The 12,309-nt window shown below is 41.7% G+C and overlaps 1 protein-coding gene and 1 pseudogene across 2 annotated transcripts in view; one reads left to right on the top strand and one right to left on the bottom strand.

Annotated features, from left to right (window-relative positions):
* The window catches only part of LOC308438356 (glyceraldehyde-3-phosphate dehydrogenase-like), a 224,223-nt pseudogene that overhangs the window by 122,925 nt on the left and 88,989 nt on the right, over nt 1-12,309 (top strand). The gene's annotated exons all lie outside the window — the stretch shown is intronic.
* Nucleotides 1-12,309, bottom strand: part of ADAMTS20 (ADAM metallopeptidase with thrombospondin type 1 motif 20) — a gene marked incomplete at its 5' end in the record, with an annotated part of 109,965 nt that overhangs the window by 14,414 nt on the left and 83,242 nt on the right. Inside the window, 3 exons of the mRNA XM_080939764.1 lie at nt 1,041-1,211; nt 1,702-1,875; nt 7,528-7,695. Of these exons, the coding sequence (XP_080795890.1) occupies nt 1,041-1,211; nt 1,702-1,875; nt 7,528-7,695 (513 nt within the window). The remainder of the gene's footprint in view (nt 1-1,040; nt 1,212-1,701; nt 1,876-7,527; nt 7,696-12,309) is intronic.

Genomic DNA, 12,309 nt, shown 5'->3' with positions numbered 1-12,309 from the left:
AACCTCCTCTGCAAGTTGCGTTTCATTCAGAGAGAAGCCATGTGCAGTTGTAGATGTGCGTGATGACTTCAGGTCAGAAATGGAAACAATCAAAATGCATCTGACCTAAGTTTATGAACCAAAGTTCTAAGACTCAGAAGGAGATGCAGGTCTATGTCCTACTAACAGTGATTTTATACATATAACACCCAGAGCCCAAAGTACCACAATTGTAAAGGAAACAATGAATTAGATGCCCAAAATTAAAGCGTGTTTCAAGAAAATACCAGGCACGGGAAGCCTACCTTCTCATTGTCAGAGCCCGAGAGACCTTTCCCTGAATCTAAAACACTGCCATTGTCCTTGCTTGGCCTTCAGAGCTTGAAAGTAAGACCTTATTGCTGAATTTAACCAGAACTGATTGGTAGCTTCCTCCCCTGGGACCAGGTCTTGTAGTATTGGAAGGTACTGTGCAAGCCGCTAAGACAGAGACTCAATAACCTATCCTGCAGGAAAGCCTATGGGCTGGAACAATGTCCAGCAAGACCAGATAGACTTAAGGGTGAGATAGAGACACGTAGCTTGGGATCCTAATTGGATGTAAGGCCCACTTACTAAGAAAGAACCCATTCCCTGATACGTTAAACAGGCCAACTGTCTACCGCTGGTGAGGTCATGAACCCTACAGCCGTGGTTCTCAGCCTCCCTCATGCTCCATCCCTTAACGCAGTTCCTGGTGTGTGGTGACCCTCCGATCACAACATTATTTTCGTTGCTACTTCATAACTGATCCTTTTTTCTACTGTTATGAATCTGGATGTAAATATCTGATATGCAGATGGGTCTTAGGCAACCCCTGGGAACGGGTCTTTTGACCCAAGCATGGTCACAACCCAAAAGTTGAGAACTGCTACCTTAGACAATAACTTACATTCCTGATCCAGTTTAATCCCCAGCTCTATTCCAAATCCTGACTTTACACCCACAGTGCGTCAAAGGCACTTTTTTTTTTCTGGGGTGTCTTATGACAGTAGCGAGAATGGAAGCCAAGATGGCCTTACCTGTGACGAGTCCCCTGTCACCACCATATACTGGCAGTGAGGATTCCTACACTTTCTGATTGAAACAGGTTTCCTTAAAGGGTCACAGAGACTCTCATTCACTTGTGTGTTTTGTTCGTCCCTGCATGTCACCAGCCGATAGGTCTCTTTTTTCTTACACGATGTCGAACACTGGAAACGCAATGGGAAAACCAATGACACTTTGCTATGTGCACGGCCCTACCAAGTTTGCTCATCAAGCTGTGGATGGAGTGGTAAATGATTGTAAACTCCGGTGGGGAGGCTGGAGGGTTCCAGGGTGGCCAGGGCTACAGGAGCCTTGGTCTCAACATAAGGTAGGGAAGACAGGGCAAGGTTAGAAAGAGACGGCAGACAGGGGCAGGAGGGAGGAGGGAAAGAGAGGAGAGGGGAGGAGAGGAAGGGGGAAAGAAAGGCTCAGCAGATAAAGCCCTGAAGTGCAAACCTGTCAACTTACACTTAACTCTAAGAACCCACAGTATCCTCTGACCCCCCACACAACACACACAACAACACACTGCAGCTTTCACGAATTCATGTCACACGCATGCATTCATACGCCCACACATACGAGAGATGATGTTCATAAGGTTCCAAAAAATATTACAAAGCATAGGAAAAGGCCCGGCCCGTTACCACTCACGTCTAGCCAGGCTCCTGTCGTCCACTGGTACCTCGTGCAATCCTGATGCCAGCACTGCCGTTGTACCTGAGGCCGGGTGGATGGCTCACACATGTCTTCGGCCACTGGACCAGTGCCTCTCAGTCTGCAGTACACCTCTCTCTGCTGCACCCCCAACCCACAGGTCACGGAGCACTGCAAAGGAACCCAGAGGGTCTAAACAATGCAGCCAGCAAATACCAAATCACATGCTGATCGCCAAACCGAGCATTGTACCTTTTCTTTGCTGTAGCACATGGCCTGACATTATATGATGCATTAGGAAAGTCTATACAATAAGTGTGTTTACTATCGTATTATCTAGAGATCCTATATACAGATAGGGAGTCTTTAAAAAAATGTTATTCGAAAAGTTGCATTCACAAAGTACTATTCACTACTATTCACAAAATACTTCAAGTTTTCCAGAAATTGTCAACTGAATAAGGTTATACTGGATGGTATCCCAGTGCAGTAACCTTTTCCTGAATTTTCACAGGAAGAAACATTTGGAGCAGAGACTGAAGGAAAAGCCATCCAGAGACTGCCCCACCTGGGGACCCATCCCATATACAGACACCAAACCCAGACAATATTGTAGATGCCAAGAAGTGCATGCTGACGGGAGTCTGATATAGCTGTCTCCTGAGAGGCTCTGCTAGAGCCTGACAAATACAGAGGCAGATGCTCACAGCCAACCACTGGACTAAGAATGGAGTCCCCACTGTAGGAGTTAGAGAAAGGACTGAAGGAGCTGAAGGGATTTGCCACCCCATAAGAATAACAAAATCAACCACCTAGACCTCCCAGAGCTCCCAACGACTAAACCACGACCCAAAGAGTACACATGGACAGACCCATGGCTCCAGCTGCACAAGCAGCAGAGGATGGCCTTGTTGGGCATCAACAGGAGGAGAAGCCCTTGGTCTTGTCAAGGCTCGATGCCCCAGTGTAGGGGAATGTCAGGGACGGGAGGCAGGAGGGGGTGGATGGGTGGGGGAGCACCTTTATAGAAGTAGGAGGGAGAGTGGCTAGAGGGGTTCTGGAGGAGAAACCAGGAAAGGGGATAACATTTAAAATGTAAACAAAAAATATCCAATAAAAAAGTCACTACATAGGGCTGCTACGTTGTTTTAAATGACACATAAGTCCTAACACTATGCCCATCATTTGCCACTAAACAATAACTTCTAATAATTTTTGTTATACTCACATTTTCATGTGCAACACCCAGTATACTTTGACGCTGTGACGGGGTCCAACTATTTGCTAAGCTGTTGACTCTTGACTTTCTTTCTATGGGCAGAATTCTGGAAATGCTCGTGTAAAGTGTAAGTTCTCCAAGACTGGAACTCTCACTTTGGCTCTGTGCTCTTCTTCCCCGGGGCTCACCAGGATTGCCCTTAGTCCACACTCAGAAGTGCAAACCTTTACTGCACATGCTCCTGGGCTCCTCCTGCCCTGCCTGGTACCCAGGTCCAAAACCACGCCTGTACGTTGATGCTTGTTACAGTAGCATCGCTGTGTTTTGCAACTCCCTGTCTCACCTGTCTGAGTTGCCATCCATTAACACCTTAAGCTGGGGGTCTCATAAATAACAGATACTGACGTCTCACAGCTGGGAAGTTCGAAAGGAAAGCATCAGAGTGTTGTACGTGGGGGGAAGAGACACTTCCTGCCACACTGACGGTCATCTTCGCATCCTCACACAGAACATGGAATACGAGATCACTAAGAGCCCCTTCCACATGGAAAATAATGTTAATTACAGGGCCTCCCTCCACAAAGTCCCTACCTCGCATAGGATTATTCGGAGGGCAGGCTTTTAACATACCCACTTGAGGGGAACAGAAACTCTTAGCATGAAGAAGGAGAGTTTCTGCACACTGCACTCCTAGGAATGGAGATTCGGCAAGTTGTCTGCTCTGGATGGCAGGCGTTGTCAAACCCGGAAGTAGCCATATAGCGGACACTGACTGACAGCAGAGAACTGTGAGGCCAAGCTTAACACATATGTGTAGGAGGTTGGAGGATATGTATTAATTGTGAATTTGGTTGTCTGTGTCTCCTGTGACTCCAGAAAGGATTTGGGGATCAAACAGGGTAAAAATGCTCAAAGACTCACTGGTATTCTCAATGGAGATAAGAAAAAAAAAATTCTAGCTGCTTTTCAAGGTCTCTGTTTTTATAGCACACCCCTCCCCAGGATCAAATCTCCTCTTTTCTACTGCAAAATATGTCTTATTATTAGAAAAAGGTCTTTAAAACTCACAGAAGCTGAGATCTGAGTTCACCCAGTGACTTAGATCCTCTTACAGACTGTGGCAGCTTTCGCTTAAGTGGCTGCCAGGTCTGATCCTTCTGGCTCACACAGATGACCAGCAGCCACAGACTTTAAAACGCCTTTCTGTCTTTTCACTTCTGAACACCGTGCCCACTCCTACAGCTTATGTTGGCCCGCATGCTATGCTTAAGCTACGGGCTCTGCCAGGTCATTGAAAGTCATCTAGCCCCTTGTGTAGAGACAGTAATGTATGTTTTGTATCAAGCATATTAGGCAGTCAGACATGCAGTTTAGCTCATCTGAACCTCTTACAAAACATGATTAGCCTACAAAACAGTCCTGTTCTATGGTCCTGAAAACATTCCAAACAATTTGAGAAAATAAACTGTATTTGGCCAAGACCCTCACTGTAACCTTGAAAATGGATTCTTAGGAAAAAAAAATAGTTCACAAAAAGACTTTTGAGCAAGAGGATTCTACCAAACAAATACTGTTTAGTTCAAGAGAGCAAAACACAGAATTTGTTTGGGTTTTGTCTTTCAATCTTAACACACATTAAAAAAAAAAAAAAAAAAAAACATGGAGGCCTTGAATAGCAATCTTGGATTGTAGAACTCTGTATTCTCAACTTGGGTCTCTTCCCTAAAATGAGTACATACAGAGACATTGTGGAAAGGGTGTATTCCTCAAGATCCATTTGCTACATCAAATCTAAGTAAGCAAATTATACTCTTAACAGATCCCACCTTATCTATTTGGTAGAGATCTTTGTTCTTCCCAGAATTTTTTAAAATAACAATATTGAATCCATCTTTCTCTTTCCTTCCTTTCCACGGTGTGTCTGTCACACAGTGGGGTCTCTCAATTCTTCTTTCTATTGAGTAGCTATGGGATCTGTATCCCAGCCACCTTGCTAAGGTGGTCAAATAGAGTAGAATGATATTCTTTTAATGCCTTTCTAAGTTTCCAAACATGGTATCCTTGATCAAGGGGAGATGAGTAATTTCCCAGTTTCGCCACCATCTTTTCCTAGCATACAGTGGCTTCCCTGGGTGTGCAATAGCCATTACCTGCATTCTTATAGTGTGAGCTAAAATATGACTGGGTCAATATCTTGTGTGACTTACCCCTGTCCTTAATAGGTGTTTCTGAAACCTACCCCGTGTTTACTTTTATACCACTGTTTTAGGCCACTATCTTGTGGTGTCTCAAAGACAATGGCTATTGTGTTTAGCAAGTACCTTCCTTGACACATGGCCACATTTGTTCTATTTTCAACATGGTGAATCAGTTACAAAAGGACTCGCCATCTCTTTGTTGTTGTACTCTTCAATGTTGTCATGTTTTGGTTTGTTAAGCACAGAGGACCACTGTCCACCTCTGGTCCAAGATGTGCAGAACATTAGCAGGATAGTTCTCCCAAAGACAGCAAGCTGAAAAGTCACTGGACCACAAGATCCACAGATATTTCTAATACATAGTGGACAACTCTCAAGTTGAGCTCAGGCTGAACCAAGAGGCATGACTGGAAAGTAAGAGAGGAATTTGTTCTTGCTCACCAGCATTTCTGGAAGTCAGCCATACCCTTCTCTGTGGTGTGACATCTGTCCATAATCGTATCATGAGGAATCCTTTCTGGCCTTTGACCATCGGCCCCACAGTAGAAAACCCATCATCCATCCTACCAAGCCGGCTTGGATTACTACCCAGGATCAAACAATGCTAGATCTACTAAATGAGTTTCAAGAGCTTCGGAGGCAGAGGTGAAGGCTAAGAGCAAGAAAGACATGGATGCTCAGTACGAAGTCTGCCTTCTTTTTTCATTGTTTTACCCCTTGTCATAGAAGTTAGCTCTATTCATCCACACTGTCCCCAGGTCTGTGACAGAGACAAATTGCCAATTGTGTGGCGTTTGCTGTTTGACTTAGTCTATAAAAAGTACTGACACAGAGCAGCAATTGCAGGCATCTGATAATGTGTCCTACACATGTGTGACTTCAGAGAAAGTCACAAGATAATGGCTGCATGCCTCTTGGTGCCATGTGTTTAAATCATAGGGCTGCTTTAATATGATTATCATTGGATGAGTTCATTTCTAGTGCCACCTTGCACGATGCCTCCATGATAAAGACTGGTTTGAAAAATGACTGGCCCGATGGTTTGAATGGCTTCTTCCAAAGAAGTGCATTTCATCTGGTAGAGGATGCTTTCAGTGGAAGCATTTAGTGGTGCATTGCTAATGACTGCTGCTAAGCAGTGATAAATGTTGATTTACAAGACCATTTGCGTCTCCTTTCCAGATGTGTGGCTTGAGTCATGGGAAAGAGCAAATGAACTCACCACCGATTCATACACACTTTCTAGAAACAAAGGGGTGGGAGCTTTGGGATTTGTGTTTTGGAATCCCAGCTTTGCTTGCTAGCCCCACAGTGAGCAGATCCCTCAGGGTGTCAGCTCCCAACTATGTTACTGTGTGTCAACCACATGGATGCCTGTGTCTAGAGGGGAAACATCCTGAATTCTTGTTGCCCTGGCTCGGTGCCAACCTAATGGACAATTTATAAAGATAATAGAAGAATCTCACTCTACACTTTTCATCCTAGGGACCAGTCAAACAGTACCAAGTTCTCAACACACTAACCCTCTGCACAGGCTGCTTGTCCTATGGTGACACCAGAGATTTTTCATTTACTACCAAAGGTGCCACTCAGAAGCCAACTGTCCACGAAAAACTATGTAAGTTTGGGGTTCTTGTCCTTGAACAGGCTGAAGCACACATACAGATACTTTTCTTTCAAAGTTGAGTTGCTAGCCTAGATCTTATTTATTTACCAGTTTCTTTCACACCGAGTCTTCTTAGCCCACCCAAAGCCACCTAGACCTCTCACCCACGTTGGGTCTCCAGTTGCAATTTTGCATCATGGAGTTTAGTAGTTGTCTCTCCAGGATGAAGTCTTAACTCAAATCCAAGATTCTGAGATGCAATCAAAGTCATCACTATATACATCGCTGTGGACCCAGTTTGTTATACAGTAAATTAGATAATATTAGAAGCATTGAGCCTCTCAGCATTAGCATAGTCTCTGAGAACTTATAACCTCAAAGGGAAATGAAGTCATTAAATTGTTTTACCAACAGAATTAAGCAAATGCAACCACACTGACAGTGTTGAGCACAGTGCAGAGAATGCTACAATAAAAGACAGCGTGAGGAAATAAAACTTTCAAAGTTACTACAGACAACTACTCAGTTTGGGTTGTTAAAATGTAAATATAGATATCTAGAGATGATATATGATGATAGATGGATGGATGATAGATAGATAGACAGATGATAAATAGATAGATAGATAGAAAATAGATAGATAGGTGGTAGATAGATAGATGATAGATAGATAGATAGATAGATAGATAGATAGATAGATAGATAGATAGGTGGTAGCTAGATGATAGATAAATAGATAGGTAGATGGTAGACAGACAGATGGTAGAGATGGCAGGTGATGGCTGTAAAACCCCACATACCTCCTTCCATTTATTGGCTTTCCATGAAGGGCATCGTCCCGATCTGCAGGCTTTGTGAGTTCGAGGTTTATGCAAATGACTGCAATAGTTTTCTTCTAATTTCCTTTGGAACTGGTCAATGCAAAGAACCTCTCGATACTTTATACCTTTACCACAAGAAGCTGAGCACTACAGAAAGATATAGGGATACACTTAATGCACTTTATTACCTCATCATTTTGTTACTTTATCATATTTATTACCATAACTTTAGACAAAAACATAAAATGAAGTAACGAAAGTACCATTGCTTCCACATTCTTGTTACATGTAGTCTGGTATTTGAAATTTGCCAGTTTGCTCTGAACTTTTAATTGGTCCTGACAGTATGAAATTGCTATTCCTTCTTTGTCTAAAATGTATGAAGCATAGGCTCTGATGCATAAAGACTTAGATTTTCTAAGGTTAATTGCCTTCAACTAATCCAAGGTAGTATCTAAACCTGTAATCAGGTTTGTATATAGAGTCGTCTCCTTGTATATTTGTATTATTTTATTTTACAGTGAAATACATATTTCTCAGTAAAAATAAATAAGAAATCCTCATGGTCACATAGTATAGTAAGCTAATAAAGTGTATTTTTCTTTTAAATCCTTCTGTATCTGTATTTTGAACCACTGTGTCAGGCATATCTCTGTGGAGCCTTCCACTATAGGCATCAAATTACTTTAAAATACAATTCCATGTGCGAGGCCAGGGCAGTGTAGTAGACAGGTTGGCTTTGGCATGGAATACTACTTTTCTATACATTTCTCCCACTGGGAAAGAGAGGTTAAAATACCGGCTCTACAAACTCTTCATAAAGATCAACCTGAGAAGAAGTGGATGAAATCTCCAATATAGTGGAGATTTCATATCCACATGGATTCTACACTCTATTAAGTTGTTCTTTGATCATTCTTCTTCATGGGTTCTCAGGGTTCTCACTGACAACTACAGCATGACAGGCAGACCCTGTGAAAGTCAAGCAAGGAAGACACGGGTCCCAGACAACTCTAGTCTACATCAGTGGGGAAGGTGGGTTCCTCCATCACAGTCCTTCACCAGCCCTTGGACTTACACAGTAAAAGGTCTTTTTAAAAAACGAGTGGACATTTGGTTCACTTAGAAATATATAATATATTGTGAGATAAAAATATATAACATATTGTGAGAATGTTAGGTGGTATATTATATTTGTACATATAATTATATGCATGTATATACAAATATGTATGAATATAGTATGTATGTATATAGAAATGTATATACATACATAAATTATAGAGCCTGGAGGAATAGCTTGGTAAATAAGAGCGCTTCCTGTTTGATTGTGAGGACAGAAACTTGATTCCTAGCAACCATGTAACAAGCTGTGTGTGTCATAAATACCTGTAGCTCCTGCTTCCAGAATACAGCATGTCTTCACACTCATGTGTGCATGCAAGTGTGTGTGTGTCTATGTGCATGCATGTTTTTAATGCATGTGTGTACTCAAGTGCACATACTCTTCTTATATAGACTCATGCACACACACATAAATTAAAGTCATGTGATGGAGTCTTAAGAGAATCAAGTTTGTTCACAGACAACATATATTTGTTTGCTGTGTTGACTATGTATATCCACACAGATAGCTATTCTTGGAAATTCCTGAAGTTTTTTTTTTTTAGCAGTGTCAAGACCTCAATAAATGTTAAGCAAACTTATAGAGCATTTCAGTTACTTTCAAGAATGACCAGTTCATTTACAAAACAATTACAATGGGGGAAAGAACTGAAATTGACATTTTGGTTTAGAACTCAGCGGTATCTCTGCCTGGAATGTCAACTTACATGTGGTGAACCAAAAGTCGTTCTTCAGAAGACAGAGCAGTTTCCTGTTACTCCTCAACTCTCGTCCACCTTGTTTTAATTAACCAGAGTTCTCCTGGCCTGCTTAGTTTAAGCCAAACTATGTTTTAAACTTTCAGTAAAAAGTGAAAACCAGTATTGCAGACATAAGTTCATAAGAAAAGTTTTTGCTCTACGAAAGTAAAATCGGTAGACAAATTTCACGTGTATTTCTTATCCACTCAAAGAATGGCAGCGCCGTTCTCTTGTCTTTGGCTTGTCCTCTTTTTGCTTTGTGATAGATACACCCAGTTCTAATCAAGATTCTTCTCAAACCTGGTATTATACAACCTGTCATCATATTTTTTTATTTCGTGTTATGTTAAGTGTGTTTCATCTGCATATATGTCTGTTCACCACATGTATTCGGTGCCTGCAGAGACCAGAAGTGGATACCGGATGCCCTGAGACCAGAGTTATAGATGGTTGTGAATTGCTGTAGGAATTAAAAGAGCAGACAGTTCATTTAACTACTGAGCTATCTCTCCAAGTCATTACTGTGAAAATTTGACCACAATAATACCCCCCCCTTTAAATGTTAAACAATGATCATTATTTTCTTTCTTAGACTAACCAATCTTCTCCTATGGCCCTTAATTTGTCTACACATCTACACACACACACACACACACACACACACACACACACCCTTAAGCTATAAAAACTACAAAACCAAGGATTTGCAAAGTAATTTATGCTTTGGATGGACTTAAAATAAAACCCTTTCTCTCGAGCGCTGAACAAGTACGGATCGGTTTCCCCCAAGTTCTAAGGAAGAGTAACTGCTGTATTTTATCACAGCTGATGAATGCCACGTGGGAATTTCTCTAAAGTAAAAGAGAACATGCTATGCTCAGAATTATGTTTTCATTGGAAAGAGTCAGCAACACAACAATAAACAATAGTGAAATTTGAAATGTTACTCTCCTCCTCCCAAAACACACTGTATTTTGAGCTGTGTTGACTACACAAAGTAGTCCGTTCCGTAGGAAACCCCCAACCAGGGATTGTTTCCTCTGGTGCTGCAGACAGATCTTTTTTCCTCTCACATTCTTAAGAATTGGCATTGTATTCCCTTGGAATTTTATTAATATCACACAGCCCTTTCTTGAATTCTTGTCACTGATATTTTTCTTAAAAGTCACTTTTACCTCCTACACTGAGATTCCTAAACTGTTTCCAAGATTGCATATTACTTTGCAGGACAATGTCTCCCATGGTGACTCCATTCCATGGCGAATTAATGTCTACAACATGCACTGTCTACAGGTACCACCCTCCTACCCAAACAGCCTCTTCCCCATCTCAATTCCCTTCCTCTTGTCCAATGGCCACCGATGATTCAGAACCACAAGGACACTAAGCGGCGATAGTGAATACGCATTCGGGTATTTGTAGAGAGAAATCGCTCATAGGCAGCTCCTGTCAATAAAAAGTCTATGGCCAATGAAATGAGGCAAAAATAGGAGGCGGGACACTGGCAGGAAGAGAGAGGATTCTGGGAAATAATGAGCTGTATGGGCGATTTACAGTAAGTGGGTGTAAACCAGCAGGTTGCTGGACTAAGAAGAAAATAAAGAGGAGATTCATCCCAGACTTGGACACATGAAGCTGAAGAGGGGTAAATATCCATGTGGAAGACAGAAAGTTTGAACGGGTTAAATAGGTTACAAGCTAGGCCAAAACTTGTGGCCATGGCATTATTTAATACATAATTAGTCTCAGAGTCGTGTTTCTAGGAGCAAGGGAGAGAAGATGAATTTATGTTTTACTGGTATTCGTGGCCAATGATGCTCACAAATGAGGTGAACAGAGATGTCTATTAAAAACAGGACATTGGAAGGAAGTGTACAGTCTGCAAACAATAAAATGGCGAGTCTCTAAGGCTTTTTCGTGTCTTCTGAAGCTTCCTATTCCAAGATAACTCAGTCTACACTGATAAAATTAACTCTATGGTAGGCATATTTTTCTTTTTACACAATACTTGTATGTAATTGTAGAAGAAAATTGTTATTTCAGGTACAGATGATAGTAAAAAAAAAATATCAGTGACTTAACTGTGGAGACTTTTGGCTAGTTCTGGAAACATAAGCTGCTAAATTCATCCATTGAGAAAATGGGGGTTGTCTTGATCACACACACACAGGAGCCTCTGCTTCTACAGATGCTCATAAACTTTTAAATCCAGACTGTATCCTTTTCTGACAGTGGAAGCATACCCCAGGAGAATTAGGATGCATGCTAGCTAGCACCAACAAAACAGTCCTGCTCCACATCTACTGCCTTCTATCTTGCTGGTATATAACCTGCCCTGTACAAATCTTCCTGTTTGTGTAACACTGCTTAAATAACATCTTTGTCAGGGCAAAAGGGATACTATTTTCTTTACAAGGAAAAAAATGATTAGACAAAAATAATCTAACAATGTTTATATACCTTGGAAAATTTCAAAGACATGTGAACCACTAAATTACCAGAGAGTCCTACAGAGCAGCACACATTTTATGTGCAGCAGGCAGCAGGTTCAGGGATGTTGCCTAAGATTACAAATAGAGTTGGGTAAAGGACAAAGATAGGGGTCAGTGAATGGGACAGTGTTTCGTGACACTCACTAGAAAGGACACTGCCTACCCTGTGCCGCGATGTGTGAATACACCAGCTCCTTCCTCACCAAAGCCATGACCCTCTCTGCTCTGACTGTGGTTCAGTACTGACCGTACACGTTATTTTTTGTAAACATCGTTTTTTTCTAAAACCTGCTTCATGTTCTTTCTGTAACAATAGACGTTTCTCTCCAGCTAATCTGTAAGGATCTTTTGTCTCAGAATACGTGGGCTTAGGTTGGCCTTTAAGGATCCCTCTTCGCCTTCTG

This window comes from Micromys minutus, assembly GCF_963924665.1.
Source record: "Micromys minutus genome assembly, chromosome: 27".
Lineage (NCBI taxonomy): Eukaryota > Metazoa > Chordata > Mammalia > Rodentia > Muridae > Micromys > Micromys minutus.
Note: the sequence above shows the minus strand (reverse complement) of the source record. Positions and strands in the feature narration are given on the sequence as shown.